The sequence below is a fragment of the Saccostrea cucullata genome, unplaced genomic scaffold, assembly GCF_032062105.1.
Source record: "Saccostrea cucullata isolate Sc308-1 unplaced genomic scaffold, CSIRO_AGI_Scuc_v1 ctg774, whole genome shotgun sequence".
Taxonomy (NCBI): Eukaryota; Metazoa; Mollusca; class Bivalvia; order Ostreida; family Ostreidae; genus Saccostrea; species Saccostrea cuccullata.
The window spans coordinates 289,966-312,471 of record NW_026929681.1 but is presented as its reverse complement, the minus strand read 5'-3'; the positions used below and the strand labels follow the sequence as shown (position 1 = coordinate 312,471).

At 32.3% G+C, this 22,506-nt stretch overlaps 1 protein-coding gene across 1 annotated transcript in view; it reads left to right on the top strand.

Annotated features, from left to right (window-relative positions):
* The window catches only part of LOC134281780 (receptor-type tyrosine-protein phosphatase T-like), a 39,158-nt gene that overhangs the window by 13,537 nt on the left and 3,115 nt on the right, over nucleotides 1-22,506 (top strand). Inside the window, exons 5-22 of the mRNA XM_062764208.1 lie at nucleotides 3,595-3,696; nucleotides 13,631-13,768; nucleotides 14,682-14,810; nucleotides 15,084-15,227; nucleotides 15,371-15,511; nucleotides 15,598-15,735; nucleotides 16,516-16,619; nucleotides 17,009-17,118; nucleotides 17,308-17,342; nucleotides 17,440-17,726; nucleotides 17,906-17,993; nucleotides 18,340-18,407; nucleotides 18,612-18,648; nucleotides 18,874-18,971; nucleotides 19,140-19,268; nucleotides 19,914-20,062; nucleotides 20,204-20,339; nucleotides 20,767-20,913. Of these exons, the coding sequence (XP_062620192.1) occupies nucleotides 3,595-3,696; nucleotides 13,631-13,768; nucleotides 14,682-14,810; nucleotides 15,084-15,227; nucleotides 15,371-15,511; nucleotides 15,598-15,735; nucleotides 16,516-16,619; nucleotides 17,009-17,118; nucleotides 17,308-17,342; nucleotides 17,440-17,726; nucleotides 17,906-17,993; nucleotides 18,340-18,407; nucleotides 18,612-18,648; nucleotides 18,874-18,971; nucleotides 19,140-19,268; nucleotides 19,914-20,062; nucleotides 20,204-20,339; nucleotides 20,767-20,913 (2,180 nt within the window). The remainder of the gene's footprint in view (nucleotides 1-3,594; nucleotides 3,697-13,630; nucleotides 13,769-14,681; nucleotides 14,811-15,083; nucleotides 15,228-15,370; nucleotides 15,512-15,597; nucleotides 15,736-16,515; nucleotides 16,620-17,008; nucleotides 17,119-17,307; nucleotides 17,343-17,439; nucleotides 17,727-17,905; nucleotides 17,994-18,339; nucleotides 18,408-18,611; nucleotides 18,649-18,873; nucleotides 18,972-19,139; nucleotides 19,269-19,913; nucleotides 20,063-20,203; nucleotides 20,340-20,766; nucleotides 20,914-22,506) is intronic.

Here is a 22,506-nt window from a genome sequence, read left to right as displayed (position 1 = left end):
ATTTAGAGAGAGTTTCTTACATTTTTCCTCCAAGAGAGAGCAAGGAACCCCACATATTTGATGTGTTTTTATTAGAGTAAAACTATCTCTAGTTGTAGATAACTTTAAACTTAAGATTTTCACTTTTAATGTAAATACTGCTTAAACATCAAACTTCCGTCAGAGTTCGTTTGTACCAAACTGAGTGTTGAGACGCAGAGGACCAGGGGTAGTTTGCCTATACATGCAATACTAAACATGTACAGTTGTATTATATATGAAGAAAATCATGCAATATCGAACGCAAGTGTTTAATGTCACGAGGATATATTAACAGATAAATTATATTTAAGATATTTTAAAAACAGATCACACATTTCAGTTTCTATAATTGCTTCATGAAACTTCAAAGGAACAATTGATTTGTTTGCGGCCGATTTTTGACGCTTGCTTCGTTATGTTTCTTGTATACCCTTGTTTAGGATTAATTTTCCGGTTTCATTTGCTCATACGGGAGTTCCCCTATTCAACAGTACAGTGTTCCACATATAAACTTGTACTATGCCTTGTTAATTTTGTCACTTAAAACATTATATCTAAATGAATGTTTGGTTGGTCGCTTACGCAGGGTTCATAAATACCAAATGTCTGTAAGTCCGAGACTAATAAATATTTATCAGACTAGTAATAAAAATTCATGTACTAGCAATTATATTAATCTTAGTACGAAAAATATGTATATTTACTAGGTCAGCGGTAAGACTAATATTAGCAGTAGCACCATTTTTCTCCAATATTTTTCTTCTCTCTCCGCCCCCCTCCCTCAAAGATACAGACTCTGTATCTTTGAGGGAGGGGGGCGGAGAGAGAATGAGACAGTATTGACACTTTAAATTACTTGACAAGTGCTCCGTTTATTCACATTGCCGGGGTGGTGGTGGGGGGGGGGGGGGGTTAGATCACGATTTAGTTTTTAAACTTAATCTTTAAGTATTTTTTAATCATGATTCAATTAAACAAAAACATTACATGTTTCATACCTTCCATTTCCCCCTGTACAATGTAGCTATTGGTGAATTGGAATTAATTCAATTTTATGTGCCGAAATTAAATTTCATCTCATTAAAATAGGTAGGCGTAGGTGGTGTTATGATATTAACATAATAATAAGGCAGAAGGCGGACTTGTCTATTAAAATATTTCACGAAGTAGTGAAAATTGGAAGTCATCAGTCTGTCGAACCAGTGCTCACAAATATTTATTTCGAACCCTTTAGCATGCATGTATAACACCCCCCCCCCCTACACACACGTCACATGAAAAAAAAAATATCTAGTATACTTGAAAAGGATTTATAAAAAATGTGCTTTCTAAGTTTTTTGAATGATGCAAATTTCTTTGTCCATTTAATCAGTTTACACCCGTAATCATTATTTATTTGATTCAGGTTTCATTAACATCTTTCTTTTTCATAAGATTAAGATTATTCGCTAACTGTAGGTGCCCACTATTTTCCGTGTCGAGTTACCGTTCATTTTTCTCTCCCTCTCTCCCCCTCTCTCTCTTTCCAAAAAATCAATATCGACTCAGGCAAAGTTTAAAATATAGTTAAAACTCTGGCTGATTATTTTTTCACTCTCATGATATTGCTGCATATAAATTGTTTTTGATTTTTAATTATTCTTAATTACTGATAAAAGTTAAGAAAATATACTATGAACTATTTTTTATTTGATTTGATAATCAAACAAATTCCTCACTTCACTGTCCCACACCCACACTAACGCGACTTAAACCAAAAATATTAGGAACCAGTAATTTTTACAAAACTTTGGATGTAGTGTACCCCTTCTCATATATTTATTTTTGCTTAAATCTTTAAAAAGTGTGTGCCTTTCCCCGGTTGGTTTTTACATCATTCTTCTTTTTCATTAATCGTTGATTTTATCTTACGTCGGTATTTAAAAAAAAAAAATATTTAATCTAAGAAGAGGTTGAAGGATTGTAGATTCCATATTTATATTACGTATCACTATGTCTTGATGTTGAATTTCTCAAATTCAAACTGGGTTGAAGAAGAGTCTACCTGTCGCCGTAATGTTGCGTAACTAACTTCCAGTGAAATCCGGCGAGTGCTCTTCTGTATAATGCAGCAGTGACACCTATTGTCTTCTTTACCCGCTACCGAACACACTCGGAACGCTCAGGCGATTTCTTCTACACACAGGTACTTCACAGAGTTTCCGATTGTATGTTGAAAGATTATGTAACTCGACTGGATACCAGCTAAAGGACTTGAATAATTTTGGACGAATATAAAGCACAGTGTTACTGTAAAATCATGAAACTGGTTTCGATACCGTGCAAAGCAATGAAATGTCGATTTATTAAATTAATTAAATTTATTTTTTTTTTTTTTACCTAAACAGATAAAAAAGAGTACAAACTTAAACACGACAGGTAATGTGTGTTTTACTTTAGTAAAATAAATAAATACATGTTCATCGTTCTACATTTAGTTTGCACGCCCCCCCCCCCCCCATTTAAATTTGAAAAGAAACTAGATCCATGTGAACGTCTACCGACACTCTATTTGAAAAGAACATCGATATGTTCTATCAAAGTTTTGTTTCATGAGAATGTATATTAGACAAATGATGATAATATAAAATGTCATAGTTTTACATGAATTTGAATTAAAATAACACTTTCAGGTGGGGATCCAGAAAATCCAGATTCGAAAATCAGCTAAAAGATGTACATTGTTTCAGAAGAATAATGCGGACAGTAACTTAATCAATGAATGTCAAAGGATCAATGATCAATACAAGCCCTTAGCCCCAATCTTCCTGCCCAATAAATAAAATATAAAGTCACTTTTTTTAAATTTAATCTCCCGTCTGTCTTTTAATTTTTGTTTCTTCTTGCAAATGCTTGGATTCAGGTATGTTTTACTGCACAAAAACAAACTTGGGCGGCCTCCACATAATTAAAAGTTTTACATAATATGAAAACTATAACAAAGTTAACGCCTTTCCTCAAAAGGGGGCACCCACGGCCTCACCGCTTTTTATTTATTTTTTTTTTTAAACAAATTTCATATCTCACTACTAAACGAAGATTTTTTATTTATGTTTTTTTTAATTGCTTATCTTTTTGAAGGTTTTGAAATTTTATCCCATCCCTTGAAAATATTTTTTTAAAAATAAATTTTCTACAAATCGATCAAAGAAGCTTTTTTTTCAAAGATATCATCTGGATAATAGTTAAAAATTATATGAAAAACAAGTAAATGGAATAATAATCTATGTTAAAATAAAAAAAAGTTAATTTCACACCTCTGCAGCCTCCTCGAGAGCGAGAACAATAGGGACAGTAATTATCAGTAAATGTCAGCACTTGTCTAAGTTTTTCAGCAGGGACAGTAAACGGGTCAGTAATTGTCTAAGTTTTTCAGCACCGACTAAGATTGTCAGCACTTTTCTAAGTTTATCAGTACCGGCAGTAAAAAGGTCAGTAATTGTCTAAGTTTTACAGTAACGACAGCACATTGTCAGTAATTTTCTAAGTTTGTCAGTAAAAAATGGGAATGTCAGTACGTTTTTGACTTAGTAGTGTGTTCCCTCCCCTGTCCTGACAATTGTCGTTATTGTCACATAGAGACAGGTGCTTGTCAGGAATGTAAACCTGGATACCAGGGACATAGGTGTGATCTGCGTAAGTTTACGAAAAAAATGATTTTTTTTTTTTCAAATGTAATTTTTAACCTTAGAGTTTCGATGTTAATGTTCGGACTTGCTGAAAATTGTTTTACATGTATTATTGATTCATTAGGTCTAAACGATTGATAGAAGGTCAAGCAAAGTCCTCATGAGAAATGAGTAAAAACTTTCCTGTAGAATAACATAATATTTGCTAGAGATAATGGGTTTACTTATGTTGTTAATATTTAGATAAAGAACATTCTGAAATTCAATTTTAAAAAGAATTCTTTTAGGACATATTATCAAACAACAATGGATGCCTGGGTCGGTATATATTTTTTGGCTCGATTTCATTGCAAATGATCAAATGATAAATTTCAAGAATAAAAAGAAATCGAAAACCTTCTCTGATGTTTAAGGGGGATGTACGGCCACCTTTAGTGCAGTGAGAACAAAATGTAAACATTTCTTCAAATGGCTAAAATACATGATATTTTGATCAAATTTTAAGTCTTTATGATAAAGATACAATAAATATGCATAACTGAATGCATGTTGTGCATATATAATCTATACTTTTGCAGAAAAATGCTTTTGATATGCTCCTTAGAACTGCGCATCTACAGAATTCAGCAGAGCCTTAAAAAATCCAAAAAAATACGCAAACTGTGCATTAATGTTCTCTCTACAACCATTTGTTGAGAAATTGCCTAAATTTTGCACTTTTAAATGATAATTTCAAGTTCAAAACAAGGTATCGTTGTCTTCAAAAAGAGTGTAAAGAACCATGAAAGTAGTTCATTGATAGCAGCACGTGGTCTATTTTTAGCACAGAATTTTGTTTTCCAGACCTCTTCTTAATATGGAGGGACATAACAATCTTTAAACGTAGAAGAGAATTAGAGTTGCAAAATGTTTCAAATAATATGAACACCTTTAAAAGAGGAAATGTGTTATAGTATGGCTTGAAGTAATTTATTTAGTATTATTATCGAACAGTTGTTAAATAGTGTACGTATTGATATAAACTCTTTGATTCCAGGTAAGGAAAAATGAGCACCATCAAAGTTAAAAATTAAGAGTTTGTAAGTTTGCCGAAGATAACTTAATATAATATCTATCAAAAGTTTAATTATCACTAATGAAACACAAAGAAATTAAACACATAAAATCGATATGAATGACCTTGTGTTAGTACCTACTAGTACGAGGGGTGATCAAAAAGTTCTCGAACTATCTCTTTATCTACAAAACCACAATTTAGATTAGAAACAAATTTGGGGCAAACACAAGTTCTATAAATAGCATATGCTGAATAAAGTTTTGCCCACAATGTGAAAATGACGTCATTATGCAGGTACTTGTGACGAAAAATGGTTGTCTCAGTGGAACTCGTTCAACAAACGACTAAAATATTTATGGTATATCTTAAAAATGCCTTTGAAGTAGCGTATAAGAATTTGTTCATAGTTTATTAAGACAAATGACTTCCTAATAATTCAATCAATGATTGGATTGATCGTTTTAGTGAAGGAAGGCAGATGGTTGAATATGATACTTGTTATGTTGCCCGGTGAAAGCAAGTTTGAAAAGGGGTGTGTTTTTAATTAAGCAATATGCTACCAAAGATCTCCAATTTACACTTTGAAAAATACTTGAATATTTCAACAATAATATAACTATCAAATACCTAAGATATCGTTTACTTTTTGATCACCCCCCCCCCCCCATTACTCTGTCAAATAAACATTTATAATTTTTATTACAGCGGAGCAACATTTGAAAGGGAATAAAATCATTCAGAGTGGGTTAGGAGATTTAATGAATAAAAAACTTTTTTTTTCTATTTGCCCATTTTGTCAAAATTACAATTTTACAGAGTAAAGAAAAAAATCAACATAATTAAATATTTTATACCATCTTTAAAATGACGTTTGGTGGTCCTCCCAACTCTGGGAAAAATTATTGGGTCCGTTTTTATAGGTGAGAAATTTTTTCTTTAAAAATTTAGACATATTTATTGACGGAAGAAAAAAAAAATCGTGTAATTGGATGTAAAATAAAATTGAGTCGGGCCATTTCTAGGCAGTAGATCGGGAGAGAGGGCAACCAAATAGTTTTATAACAAATGGTCTTATAAGGCTAGTACATGTTCCATCACATACTTAGTAATGCAAAATTTTTGAATCTTTGGCACTATTTTGAAAAAAGAACACAAGGATTTTCGGGGGGGGGGGGGGGGGTAGCCTCTCATTTTTTGCGATGATAGACATATCATATGCAATGGACCTTTCTTTACAAACATTGTGCTTGCTTCTAAATTTCAAAGAAACAACTCAATATATTTTATCAAGCTTCGTATGTTCAATGAGCGAGAGCTTGCAACGTTATCAACATAATGAGACATGATGCGTTTTTATGTCCAAACATTACTCCATACAATGTGTGGGTCATTGCAAACAATCAAGCTATTTATGTGAGGTGCCTGAAGGAAATCCTATAACTGCCTATTTTTTCTATCTAACTGCTAAACAAAATAGACATATGTACCAACTTTTCGAATGTAGACATGTAATTACACTTTGTTTTTCATGCACCGCATATTGTTTAACATTTTCAAATTAAATGCTAAGCATCCTCCTTGCAGTGCCCCATTTCAAAATAACTTCTATCGCCACAGAAAAAAGACCCGACGTAAACACATATGTTTAGGACATTTTTTATCTTTTTTCTTGAGTTTTAAAGAAACCAACAAATTATCAAGACTTGTTCCATGAAAAATTAAATATAATCATGGTAATAAACGCATCTATCCAAAGCAGATATATGCACATGCCAACCACGTGCTCAGTGTAATAATATTATCGAGGAAACTCGAGCTGTAAACAGAACAGTTTTTCCCGATTTGCTGGAGTGGGGTTAAAATCGCGTTTTTTCATTAATCAGACGAAGCGATGCAACAAATAAAAGTAGTAAGTAATATTACCTAATGATTATAACTTAGTAATTTCTTTTCTTGATGTTATTAGGGTCGCATTTATTCTAAAATCAATGTTATTCGAACTCTGTGTGACAGAGGAATGGCGGACGAAATAAACACATGGCCTCAAGAAGACACCCATATGAAAAATCAAATTTTCAAGAATTATGGATAATGACAAGAAAAAAGCGAAACAAATGGTTGTAGCCTTATTATCAATGAATCAAACTAACACCATTTTCAATGCATTTTTCATCTCGTGAATGCTGTAGCTGCGCAGTTCTAACATGATTAATTTCCTCCTAATTAAAACAAAATAAACATAATTATTTTCTAATTTTGGTCTCTAACAGTATGTAATTAGTGCATTAGCACTTTGAGTAACTTTGGGCTAGTTTAGTAGAGTATTAAGCGCATTCTTGGTATTTCTTAGTTCACACTAGACTAGATCCAATATGGCTTGTACATCCCCCTTAAAAATCTGCCCGTCTGAAACCATCTTTATTAATCTATACAAATATTTTTCACTTCAACTAATTTTTTGTGAAATTTTGAATAAGAAATTAAAAACTACAGGGTGAAACTTATTCATTTCATTCATTTTAAGCTGACATGAATTCTTAAAAACGCAACATTTTCATCTATGTACGACTTGTTTCATACCAACTATAGCCGTATTCCGCCATATTTTTTTTCAGATACATTGTCTCATTGTAACGATATATACCCCAAAGCGCTCGTTACAGTTGAATGATTTTTTTGGTTTGGGTATCGACTTGTGCACATCTCCGATGGTAAAGCATATGAGAACACATGAGGAGATGAAGACATTTCAAAACCACAATAAAAAACATATTAATCATATTTCTGAATAATTATTGATTTGAATCAAGAGAAAAAAAAATGCAAGTTTGGTGAGAAATTTAGATGCACGTCACGCGTTCGTATTTTTACAGTGCGCCAATTTATGCAGAATAAACTTGAAATAAAAAGCAGTAAAATCTGCAAACACATTTTGAAATTATATCATTTGAATGGAACAAAACAACAGTCTTTGATTTGCAGCCCCTATGCAATTGGTGCATACTGAGAAAACGCCTCGAACGCTGTAAACGTACCCATACCTGGTAATAAGGTTACTGCATCGGTTCGAAGATGTGCACAAGTCAAGTGATATACACCCTGAATTCCATTTATTGAAATATGCATCACAAAAAAGAAATAAACTCCGTAAAAGCTCAAAAGTAAACACACTGTCATTACTCCGTACAGACTAGCAGGCCGATACACTTAGTCCGTGCTGATCAGATTTTGGTCAGGGAAAATATCACAAGTGGAAAGAGAAGTTATTTGGTATTTGCGCGGCTGAAAGGGGGGGGGGGGGGTATTAAAACTGCTGTTCATAAGCTATAATTGTGAATTGTCTATCTACATGTAGTTCTAATATACAAAGTCATGTATTTAGTCTGCAGTTGGTTTGCGTCGCAAAATTCATTTGTCAATTATAACTGATTATTTAGTACTAATCTCAAATCTAAACCAAGTAATTTGATGTACGGTAATTATTTACTTCAAATCTTAAAAGCAATTAACCAGAATACATTTTTTATGTGTACATGTCATGTACATAGATCTATACTTTTTTTAACACACAAACACACGAAGAAATGCCATCCCCTGTTCAGATTGACATCTAGGTATTTGATTTTTAGGCGGGGGGGGGGGGGGGGGTTGCAAAAATAATTGACATGACCGTCATCTAAATATTGTTGGAAGACAGACATCTCTGCCGAATTCAGTTTTGAAATTTTTTTTAAATGTGTCACTCCGACCACAAAGTATGTGCATTTTGAGGAATGTATAAATGTTTTATAGTTAGAGTCTATCGAGATTTCAGTATCCCTGCCTGATAGTCTCGCCATTTTTTTCATATAAAAATAATTTCTGTAGGAGTATTTGGGAGATGATTTTAAAAGCTAGGGTAGGGATTCTTGACACTGGTTGAACACGGATAATTTTTATTTACTCTTTTGTATATTGAACTAACTCTCTCTCTCTCTCCCTCTGTAACCATCCCTTAGGGCAATAATAGGTATAAGATCCTACGCACTTTCTGCTGTACCATTTATTAAGCCTTAGGACAGATCAAGGATTTTTTTTCAGGCGGGATGTCGAAACTTCATAAATTGAATAATAATTTAAATTTGGACAAGAAGTTAACCCAAACGGCCAAATTGAAAGAGAAACTAGAGGGATTGTGAGCAATGAGCTCACTAAATGATACCCCAGCCTCCCATATGGTTATAATGGCAAAGTCCATATTTTGCTGTTGTCGCTAAACCCAAAATACGTGTCGGATCAAAAAGTAAAATAGGAGGTGCACAATGGTAATATGTAATAAACCTAAGATTCTGTGAAAGTTTTAGTAAATTTCACTAAGTTGTATAAGAGGATTTGCGGATAAGAGATGGGTATACCCCAAAGCGTAACAGACCGACGGATGGACATAACTATTACTATATACCCTCCAACTTTTCAAGCGGTGGATATATTAAACGTGAAATATACATCACAGGAATGGGTACATTGGGAACTTTCTCAAATACCCTCTCAAACGCATTGGCGTCGGAAGCAAATTGAAAGTGGGGGTTTATACATTCAAAAAATTTGAGAAGCTTAAAAAAAGGGGGAAATGTCCTTTTCCAAAAACACGAATATCATATTTCGTGTGGGGGAAAGGGGGAGGGAGGTAGGTTCGAACTTCAGTAACAAAATTTTTCTCCAAACACCAACACTTTCCTCTTTTTTAACCAATACTGCGACTTGTCTGTGGAAAGTGGGGTGTGGGGGGGGGGGGAGGGAGGGGGGGGCTAAACCTACGCAGCAATGTTCAATGTCTATACTAAGTATATATTTGTAAAAAAAAAAAAAAAACAATCCCCCGGTTCCGACACCTATGCTCAAACGTACGAGTCGAACATGAACCTGGACAACAGACAAGAGGATTTTTGAAAAGCTAATTGTAGGTAGAATGTGGAATTCTCACAGGGGGGGGGGGTGTTCTCTCTTTCTATCTGCTTTTTCTAGTAATCATTAATTATTTATGTCTAGAAATTTAATTCACATTAAATTCTGGTCAGCGCAACTTCTTATAAACCACTGAACAGAGTTTTGTCGAACTTTCGAAATATTTATAGGAGTCAATGTGTGTCTAGATTTGCACATCACCAGGAAATTCCGAATTCTTTACTTTTTCGGGAATTTCCGCACCTTTACATTTAGATTTTGGCCATATCTTGAATATAAAAATGAGCAGTTTGTCAGCGCAATTTCTCATAAACCGCTGCTCACAATTTCGTCAAACTTTGCAGATATTTAGGACACAATGTGCATAGATGTGCATATAACAAGAAAATTACGATTCCTTTATTTTTTTTCTGGGAATATCAGCACTTCGAGTTTTGGGGGAGCGTGGGGTATGTTTTCATTCATTGTGCATAAAATTATAAATAACTTTAAATCAAATTATATTAGGTCTAATAAAGCCAATACAGAGTATTTATTTGATAATAATTAATCATAAAGAAATCAATCTGTTTCAGACGTTTTCTTAAATTATTTTTATGAGAGTGTTAATATGCATGTTTTATTACACCACCCCCCCTTCCTATCACAGGAAAATATCTTCAAAAGGTGAATGATTCGTAATAATGCATGCATTATTATAAATTTAATGAAGTTAAACCATGTAATCATAAATTCTATTTGCAACATTTACAGACAAGAGTAATGATTAGTTTTGAAAAATCACTTGCATTTTTTTTCAATCAATCCCACTGAGCTTTCAACCTTTGATATTTTCCCTGAGCAAATAAAATGATCGGCATGGGCCACGTGTGTCCACGCATCTTTTACTGTTGAGTTAGCAATGGATTTCATGACTTCTGAGATGCATTTTTCAATAAAAGTAAAATAGGATAATTCTTTCGACATGTGCACATCCCTGTAACGATAGCAGTATATTCAGGTAAATGTTATATCACTGCGTTTGACGCGTTTTCTCGACCTGCATGGATTTTTGCTGTACATGAATGTATTCCGTGTTAGTGTATTTTCTATATTGCAGCAATTGCATTCAAAAATAATTTAATTCTCGGTATAGTTCTATTGTTTGGTTGAATTCTTACTTTTCAAACATGTATTTGGTCAGTTTATTCAGTTTATGGACTTCTAAAAACTATGCTATCGGAGATGTGTACATGTCGACAGCCAGGCTAGAAAATCACTCAAGTGAAACAATTCTACAAAGCTATATATAGCAGGTACAGGTGGCCAAAAATCTTCGATAAATATGGCGGAATTGAAGAAATATGGCGGACAAGGGCGTACAGGAATGTAGTAAGTCGTACAAAGATGAAAACTGATGCCTTTTTAAGAGTTCATGTCAGCTTTAAGCATTACCAAATTTGCTCTTTTCAGATTTTCTTTAAAAAAAGATTTATTGGTATCATATGTCCTTAATGTGAAAAAAAAATACACTTTAGACATTTTTGTAAGTGTATTAAAACGTAGTTTCCTAATTATCGGGTGCTTTCATTGACAAAAAAATGTATCTAATTCAAGATTGCCGTTTTAATTAGAGAGTGCGATTTTATGTAGTTTGCATTTTATTTTTTACTAATGGTTACAGCTCTCCATCATTTGAACTAAATCACGCAAATAAGAAGGTAGGGTTCAAGGTAGGATTCTTTTCTGGTTTCTGACTAGATGAAATATGCATAACACATGTCTTATATATTTAGGTGTAAGAGTTTTAAAAGACCATATTTTTTTCTTTCCTAGTCACAATTGTAGAACTTGAAATTGAAATTATGGTAATCCACAGGGACTTTTATGGCGGAATCGTAGCGTATAAAAATATCTTCTCTATATCTTAAAATTATTACTAGTATAGAAAATTAATTTAGCTATAATTCTTTTCACACAATTAAACATTTGAAGAACTTTTCAAAGTTTAATGAATAAAAAGGCTGAATATTCTTTCATGGATAAAAAAAAATAGAACTATGTTAACTTTTAAAAGCTTTTTACATGTATCTGAGCACAGATTTAAGCCCAGAATCTGTAATAAAAAAGAAAAAAAGTATTTTTTCCTCTTATCAAATTTTGTATCTTTATGTGAAAAATTCACCATATGTATAATGAGAAAAACTAAATATAGAAGCATATAAAAATAACTATTTATCCTAAACATTTAAGAAGAGTAGAAAACAAAAGGCCCATGGGCCACATTGCTCACCTGAGAAGCTTTGACCATGCTGTTCTTTCCTGGACTTCCCCCTTGTAATACATATTGTGACCCCACCCTACCCCCAGGGGTCATGATTTGAATAATTTGAAACCTACACTACCCCAGGATGCTTCCACATAAGTTTCAGCTTTTCTGACCCAGTGGTTCTTTAGAAGAAGATTTTAAAAGATTTTTCCTAAACATCTCTATGTCAAATTTTAATTTCCCATTGTGGCCTCACCCTTCCTCCGGTGGCCATGATTTGAATAATGTAAAACATACACTACCCCAGGATGCTTCCACATAAGTTTCAGCTTTTCTGGCCCAGTGGTTCTTGGGAAGAAGATTTTTAAAGATTTTTCCTATATATTTCCATGTATAAATTTGATTTCCCATTGTGGCCTCGCCCCACCCTCAGGGGTCGTGATTTGCACAATTTAGAATCTACACTACCCCTGGATGCTTCCACATAAGTTTCAACTTTTCTGGTCCAGTGGTTCTTCAGAAGAAGATTTTTTAATGACCCCACCCTATTTTTGTCTTTTCTTGATTATATCCCCTTGTGAGGAGATTTGGACCTTCATTTTAACAGTTTAAATTTTATTTTAACCAAGGATGCCTTGTACCCAGTTTGGTCAAAATTGGCACAGTGGTTCTTGAGAAAAAGTCGAAAATGTGAAAAGTTAACAGACGACGGACAGACTGAGGGACGGACGACGGACAAAATGTGATCATAAAAGCTCACTTGAGCCTTCGGCTCAGGTGAGCTAAAATCGGATTAGCCAATATCTATCTTAGTTAAATTACTTGTGTCAATTTGGTAATATCATCTAATAGGTACTTTATGGCAGTATCTTTTTACGCAAAAAGGAAAACATGCAACCTTTTAAAATACAAGTAGGGATATAATAATTGGCAACAGTATTTTGTTTTTATTTTTTATGGCCAAGAAAAAGGTAATGGACTTGACTTTCTCTTAAATTGAAAGCTGCCAAATTTAATTTCACTGCTGCCATCACTTAGTGATATTGTTATTCTTGATTCTATGAAACTTTCATAAATTTGTAAGTTCTAGAAATATGAGAATACTAACTTAAGCTTTATTATACCTTAAAAATGTTATGGTTTCAAAACATTCTAAAACTGGCCTGAATATTAGTTAAATTTATGATTGTGAAAGATCAGGAACCAGTATGGCATGAAGCAGTAACATTATGGAAATATGATGTCATTAATTTTAAGCACTTCTCTTTTTCAAACAGAAAAAGCCTCAAAATGGCACATTTCAAAGGTATTTTTCCCATAGAGAATAGTGTCCACAGCCGTCGCCGAATTTAATGTGTGGATATATTGTGTGAAATACAATGAACAGTCATATATCTAAAAATCTCTGTGGGTGATGCCTGCGAACAATCTTTTCTGAAAGTAAATTTCATTGAAAATCTGTGACTTCTGCAATCTTTTAAGAAAATACGGGAAAATGCAAATGTTTATGACGTCATAATTATCATTAGGAAATGCATATAAGGAAAATATTATATCCCTACAGTTACATATCGTAAATGGAAGCACTTCATAGATGTATGATGAAATATCTACATCAGTGAAACAAATTCATAGAGGATATATAAAGCATATACATAACCATCAAAATAAAAATAAGTTTTTTTTCACCAGCTTGTAATAAGAGTTTCTATGGAGAAGTGTGCAGGGAACAATGTGGAAACTGTACTAACGGTACAACTTGTCAACATGTCGATGGAACCTGTACAAACGGATGTGACGTTGGTGTATATGGAGATAAATGCCAAACACGTAAGAGCTATCAAATTTAAATGTAGAAATAATGTGACATTAAAAAAAAACAAATTAACAAACAGACGGAGACAATAAATATGGAAAGTGATAATTTTCAGCACAGGTGTTTTACTATCAAAAAGAGAATTTACTTTCTAGAAACATTCGTTATTGTTTTCGTTTTAATGAACATGTGATCCACCTCTTAGCAAGTGTAATGACATCAAAAGGAATCAAATTGTAATATTATTTTAAAAATTTAGGTTATTTGACAAGTCCTAGGATTTATTTCAAATGATATTAAACCTTTCACGGAAGTTGATTTGTTTGATGCCATTAAAGAGGATGAAAAAATAGCAAATCGCAAATGTTAAGCATACATAAAAATCGCATTTTTGTCAAGTAAAATAAAAAAAGAAAAGTATTGTCAAAGGCTTCTTTTAAAAGATATTTCAAATAAAAACTATGAAGAAGTAGAATACGACCAAATATCAGAAAAATAAAAATATAAAATCTGCAGTTATGTTATTTCATTGTACAACTATGTCATTTAAGCTTTCATTAGTAAATATTGGTAAAAGTAGACTAATCATTCTAACAAAATTGGTGCAAACAAATTAAAACACCAATCTGTACATATTTTCTTCTCAGGATGTCAAAATCATTATTTTTTGTTTAATTCGCTGAAAACGGCTCTTCGTTACATCATTTTTATGGTCCATATGCTTCAAAATGGATCTTGGCATCATTTAAGAAGTAAATACGTTTTAACAAATGAAGTGATTTTACAATATGTGTATATATTTCTGATCTTACCAATGATACAAACTCAATATTTCCACTAACGGTTGATATTTTTCCAACTCGTCTAAGAATTTTACAGATATCACATGTTTATATGTACATGTATTTTCATCACTTTTTTTATAAGCTTGCCCTGTTGGTTGGCACGGGAAGAACTGTTCAGATAGGTGCAGTAACTGTAATGAATGTGACCGATTCACAGGACGTTGTACGTCTCCTTGTCACGTAGGCTGGAAAGGAAAAGTTTGCCGAAAGTGTAAGTGATTTTTGTAAATGAAATTTTTGCTTAATGTTACATCTTTATTCATCTGACAAGTATCAGCCAAGACCATGTAATTTGATTTTTTTTAAATCCACTTGGTGTTTCATTATAAATATAAGATATTTAACATATGATTTTTTTAATTTCAAATTGTGTTGTAGTTGTACGTGCATATCATCGGCATAGAATTGCAACAAACCGAAAGCAATGAAAACGTGCTTTAAACCTTATATTCTAAATGAACAAAATACTTTTCTTTACATTTAGCCTGTGATAGCGGAATGTTTGGTCAGAATTGCTCTTTTGAATGTGGCTCCTGTCTTAAGCTTAAAGACAGTCAATGTCATCCCATCAATGGAAGTTGTTTAAAAGGATGTGATGCTGGTTATAAAGGAGGACTTTGTAAAGAAGGTGAACTAAACTTATACGTCAATAGCTATTGCATTGAACATACGGGTTGTTATGATGCCATAGTTTCATTATTTTTCTAACTTGAATAATTGCGTTTGGTAAAAAATACGCGCAGATCAAAATGTATTCTAATATTTTTACAGTATGTTCTAACGGAACTTTTGGAAATAACTGTAAACAGAGCTGTAGCGTCAATTGCAAAGTGCACAAAACGTGTAACAGAAGGACCGGTGAATGTGAAGAGGGTTGTCAACCAGGCTGGGAAGGACTTCAATGCATTAATAGTATACATATGAAAATTGGTTTGAAGTCTAATGTATTTTTAAAACAAAATATTTTAATTTACAATATAACTTTTTTGTCTACTTAGAATGCACAGACAATATGTATGGATTGAACTGTAGTCAGTCTTGTGGTAATTGTCGAGGGGAAACAAAATGTAATCACATCAATGGAAGTTGTCCAAGCGGATGTGACAAGGGATACAAAGGAGTATACTGTCTTAATGGTAATCTCCTTAGTAAAGTTTCCAAAGATTTTTTTTTTTGCGTCTTCAAATTCATTATACTTTCTTTTTTTTTCTTAAAACTAAAACTATATTGCTGAAAAAAGAACACGTGTAAAAAATGAAATCAGTGGACACGCATTATACTTTCTTTTTTTTCTTAAAACTAAAACTACTGTAGAAGTACTTTTTTCCGCGTGGTATAAATTTACGATATGTACGCGGTCACAAATTTTCCGCGGAAAATTCTTAATATAAATGTATGGCATATAGTGACAGTCTAGGAAATCCGCGTAATTTTCTGCACGCGGATTAAATAGAAATGAAGATTGCGCGGAATTATGACCCCGTGGAAAAAAGTACGTCTACAGTATATTACTGAATAAAGAACCCGTGTAAAAAATGAAATCAGTGGACTGGGGTAAAAGACACTTAAACTAAAACAATTCGAAAATTATTAAGTAAAAATTTTAAAAGCAGATATATTTTAAATTTCCTACAGTAACTTTCAAACATTTCATGTATTCATTCGTAGTTTCAAGGAAAAATTAAGAATTTTGAAATAAATTATGAACCTTAAAATAACCTACGTATCGATTAGTTTTTAAATATGTGTTAAGAGTTTAACTGTAATAGTCCGGTACGATTCTTCAGAAAATAAGCCCCCAGTAAGTCTTCAAAAGATATTAATTATTTGGCTATTTAAAGGAATGCACCAAATTTTAAGCAATTGGTGAAAAGACTTAATATGTAATTCTTTTAAAATTTGATACCTATTTTCAGGTTGTAGCTTTAACACTTACGGATTTGACTGCATGGACAATTGCAGCACGGATTGTATAAAGAATGCATGTGACTCTGTCACTGGAAATTGTCCTCTGGTAAAGGTGATATGTTTTTCATTCAGTGTCCTTGTGTATTTTTTTTTCAAAGAATGTTTGCCAGTAGAATTTTAACAATACTTGATTTATAGCTAATATCGTTGAACGTTTGAATATTTAAGAAAATAAAAAAGAAAATAGAGGTGTTTTTATTTCGAGCAAAGAGAGGGTTTTAGATATGGATTTTTAAAAGTTGTGATAAGATTTTCATTAAATATAATGATATTAATACATAAATTGTTCGGAGAACAACTTTGATTTAGTTGAATAAAACACAGAATGCACACAATAATTGTTAAAGATTGAAGACTTTTTTGCACTTTGAAGTAATAAAATATTTTTTCGTAAGAATAAATAATTTGAAAATATATAAAGATATTTAAAACATTTTGCAGAAGTCAACACAAACGTTTATTAGTAGCACGGCTGGTTCCGTCATTGGAGGAATCTCTGGACTTTTCATTGCCTGTATTTTTATAGTGCTTTTGATTCTTTTCTTAAGAAGGTATTTATTTATTTCATTTGCTTTATTTGGACAGACCCTACAAAATGTGCTACATGTAAAACAACCTGAGAAGCCATAAAAACATAATGCAATGTTATTGGCAATAATTTGCACTTTTTTTCGAATACTTATGGTACTCTTAAAGAAAAGATCTAATGTTGGTTTACTAAAACATTTTTCATTCTTCAGGCGCAGTCAACGAGAAGTTGGACGACCTAAACATTGCAAGTTACCTGTTTCTTTCCCCATTTTGCTGTCTTCTTTTTGTACGTAAATCACATTAGTGAATGGCACAATTCTTTTTTTTTTTTTATCATTCAGCCAAGACTGAAACCGAAGGGGCAGAATCTACTTCTTCCGATCCTCAGTCCGTAACCAATAAGCAAAAAAGTAAACACAGGGATAGTGGAATTTACAAACATTCTAAACGCAAGAGAAAGGCCGATGAGGCAGATGTGGATGAAGATGAATTGATACACTCGGAGAATCCTTATGGAGACTTTTACGCAAATGAGACGACAATTAGAGACATACCTCTGAATCAACTGGAGTCGGTAATAGCTGAGAAAAGAAGGGATAAAGATGATGGATTTCAGAGAGAATATGCTGTGAGTATACCATTTTTTAAATAAAAATAATTCATGATTAATATGGAAAGGATAAAAAGGTTTTAAAAAGAAAACCTTTACTTGAAATTTACATAGTTCATAGTCAATGTTTATTATCAGTGGCAATGCCTTTATGAATGAAAACATGTTTATGGAGGTATTATTTCTTTTCCATGCAGACATTGCCATATGGGGAACTACATAAGTGTGATGATGGAAAAAGGGAGGAAAATATGGCTAAGAATAGATACAAAACTACATTCCCCTGTAAGTGATTAGAAGTTCGTTTAGCAATCAAATCACATGAAGAAATAATCTCATTTTCCGTTACATTTACGTTCGTATGTTTGTCTTTAGTAAGAAGTTGATGAACATTTTTTTGTAAATTGTACAGTGTACTATTTAGTACATGTTTGAATGTCATATTGATATGGTTACTTTCTTCAAATAAATTACTTAAGCTTTAAACTATGAGTTGTAACTGTGTGGGGACATCTTCTTTCATTCAGTCTTCAAAAACATTTATATGTGAATGCTAGAGTGTTTGAAATAAGGAGATTTTTTTTGTGTATATTAAGGATTTTGGATTACTGGTTTTACTCTCATTTTGTAGATGATCATTCTAGAGTAAAATTGACAACGAATTTTGGATCTGATTACATCAATGCAAACTATATTGAGGTAAATACAGCCATGGTGTATTAAATATTTAAATAGTAACGTGACAACTTAGATTAATCCTCTCCATTGTTATCCATTTCATAACCATTAGTTTCTATTTTGTTTAAAAACCATTCTTCTTAAGCAAACCTGATAGCCATGAATCATCAAAATATTAGGTATGCATATTGCGTAACGTGAACAGTTTTTCTTCGTATTAAATAGGGTGCAGAGTGGGAGAGAGAGTACATAGCAGCACAAGGTATACACCACCTGCTTTAAAACCTGTAACATATGAATTAGTTACATATAAGGCTCTTCTTTTTCAAAACATACCAAACATGTATGCAGAGAATAAGTACATGTACATTTGCAAGTGCAGCATAAATGAACTTTTTAGGACAATTTAGAAACATCAACCTTAAATTAAAAGTCTATTTGATTGGAATAATTGCATTTATTATAATTCCATATGTTTCTTTTGTAGGTCCAAAGCAAAATATACTTGGCGATTTTTGGGCAATGATTTGGCAGGAAAATGTGTTCTCTATTGTAATGGTGACAAACTTAAAAGAAGGAACGAAAGTGTGTATTTTGTGGCGAAATTTGCGTCTTTCATAAGTATATAATTCCATAAAATGTTTAGTTTCTTCACGAAATACTATATCATATTATACTTTTACTGAGATCATATTTGGGTCTGCCCAATCAAGGTTCTAATATTAACGCGTAATATTGTAATTATATTTTTAGGTAAAATGCAATCAGTATTGGCCAGAGGCAAATAAAAACGCAAATTATGGTGCGGTTTCTGTAAAATTGATAGAAGAAAAACAGTACGCATTTTACATCGTGCGACGGATGACTGCTACGCACAATGACGTACGTTTTATTTTAAGAAATTCAAGAGTACAGGGGTGCATAAAACATAAAACTGCTTCACTTTAAAAAAAAATAATACTATTTTCAAGGTTGAACTGACTGTTGCTATTTTTTTTCTCAAAGTATTTTTTTTTAGATTTTTTTTCTTTCGATTTCATTTTGATAATATACAATTATTGCTGTTTCTTGGCGTCAATGCGATGATATAGACACCTGAGGAGTATAATATTCACTGAGCCCGAAGGGCGAAATGAACATTGTACTTCCAAGGTGGTTAAATCATCGATACTTCAGAAATCAGTAATAACTGTTTTATTATTATTTAAATTATAGTAAACTCCTACAAGATTGTTGTTTTCAATTAATTGATCGTTTTAATGAGAAATATCAACAGGAACACATTGTTACAGGAAATATGGAACAGAAATAATTCCCTATATTGACCTGAAATTATTTCTTGTTTTGACCTGGAAGCTCACGTGATTTATTATATAAACCAGCAATAATTTCTTGTATTGACCCGGAAGGTCACGTAAAGGTCTACATAAGGTAGTATTTTTCTAACATTGTTGGATCTCACCCAATCAGAGAGAGGGATATTATTCAATCATATAATGAAAGATTTTATCCCATTTTTAACTATAGTCGAAGGAATCCCGAACGGTGACACAGTACCATTACACGGCGTGGCCAGACCACGGGACCCCGGATCCTCTCTGTCTTATTGTTTTTCTTGATCACGTGACCAGAACAGGAACCAATCAGAAAAACTCCCCAACAATTGTTCACTGCAGGTACATTTCGGCAATCAAATTTTACATTAAATAGTAGAAAGATGTTTCTGACATAAAAACACGGGTGAATTCAGATTTTTTTTTTTTTTGGTCAAAATTAAATGAGCGAGTAATTCTTCATTTTTTCTAATATCATTCTAGCGCTGGAATTGGAAGAACTGGGACATATATAGCATTAGATGCTTTGAAGCGAATAGGAGAGAAAAGAAAGAAAGTGAACGTAGCAGAGTATGTCAAGAAGATGAGAGAAAACAGGATGAATATGGTCCAAACCTATGTACGTTTTATTTTGAAACAAACAGTGCATATGGATTTCCTGATATTAAACCTAATGGGGTTTCTTTGAATACTTTACGTGCGCAAAAAATGTTATATATTCCAAATGCAAAATTTGCAAGACAAAAGGGAAATTTTCAAATCACCTGGTGCATCATTACTTGGGGAAATAAATATTTGTCCCCTTTCATTCTTTTTTTGTATTTCTTTTGTAATTATTATTACTTTTGATTTATGTATTATATTGTTCGTGAAGTATTCAAAATATAAATTTTCCTAACCGGAAGAATTTCAAAAAAATGTTCTTAGATAAATATAAGTTGTTTGCTTAAATTTATTCCAATGTTTTAAGTAATTTATTAGCAAAGACAGCAAAAAATATTGGGTTTTTTAATGCAAATTTATCATATTTTTTTTTTATACTTTAGGAACAGTACATGACAGTTTTTCTGGCATTGAATGAAATATTTAAAGCGCCAGTAAACAGTAGTACTATTGAAGACTTTACCAAAAAGGCCGGAACCATGACGATTGATGAACCCGCCAATCATAGTACATTACGAAAAGAGTTTCAGGTAATCAATAGAAAAATAAGCAGTGCAAAAAAATAATTTGGCTTTTAAAAGTATAAATGTAATGGAATTGAAATGAGAGTTGTGGAGAAAAATATATATTTAAAATACAATTTTAAGAAAAAAAAAATCAAATAGTTCTCACGAAATAAGAGTTATTGCTTTTTACCTTAAACGTTTTGATCAATTCAAGTTGACTGTACATTTGTACAGCCAACGAGTACCAATATTCACCAATTTAAGTTAAATAACTTCTTTATTATATAGCTAAAACATTCCCTATAATCTATTTTAATTATTCCAACGAAAAAACTCAAATTAATGATATTTTAGTATCGGTATTCAAATCAACGCTTGTCCTGTAAAACCCCAGTCACATTTCCATGGATTGATATAATTTTTTTGAACGGATGTAACATGAATAATTAATCCGTAATATATATATATATATATATATATATATATATATATATATATATATATATATATATATATATATATATATATATATATATAAATCTTAAGTATTCTTTGCTGCTTAGATATGCACCATTTGTCGTTTTTATGTAATTCGATTCAAAATTTTGCATACATTTTCAACATTGAGTGGCAAATTTGTAAGCTTCTGCCACTTTGCTTTGCAAACATTACTCACGTCACCTATTTGAATATAGATCTATAAAAAATATTGCTGAATTCTATATAAAAAAAAGAAGATTTTTTGTGTTGTTTCTCCAAGTCATCGCTGTCTCTAGGAATTAATGTGACTGCTCAGTGTCGCCCGATACTGTATCGGCCGATCATGTTCTTTCAGCCGACAAGACCAGAAAAATTTAGTCGCCCGATCATCGGCTTAAATGTGACCTAGGCATATGTGTTCATTATTATTGCATCATTACCGAACGTTATGATTTCCTTATTAAAGTTTTTATGGGTGTTATACATACTATTATTTTTTTTTATAAACATTTCATTTCTGTGTAAAAAATAAACACATCTTACCTAAATGCCACTTCCTTTCTAAAATTTAGCTCTGAGAATTAGACCAGACGATTCCTTTTGTTTACAAGGGGGCTTCGATATTGAAGACTCATTTCGGGCATACTCGTTTACGCAATACAAACTCAGCTTTCAATAAAACGCCAAGATATTGAGCTCTAATACTCTCTAGATTTTTCTTTTGGTATTTTTTTTTTATTTTGTTTCATTCATACTTTTTAAAGCTTGTTTTTATGCGTTTCCTTTTAATTCTTTTTAATGTTTTAGCTATTTATATAATAATTATGTTTATTATTACCGATTTTTTTCTATGCTTAAAACAAAGCAGGAAAAGAATAAGTTTTAATTCTTTTAACTTCTAGTGAAAATTGTCCCAGTTTACCTCCTATTCTGCTTTTCTATTATGCATGTACACTGTATATAGAGTAGAGACTTGAGATGTTGAATATTATAAAAAGAAATTATTGAAAGCTTCTCCCGTGCAACATCAAGGTTAATTAGTTCCATAAATAAACACTGCTCTTTTTATATCTTTTAATTCATCTCTATCTGGGAATAATATGATAACGAGGTGTACAAATAATCATTTATATACCA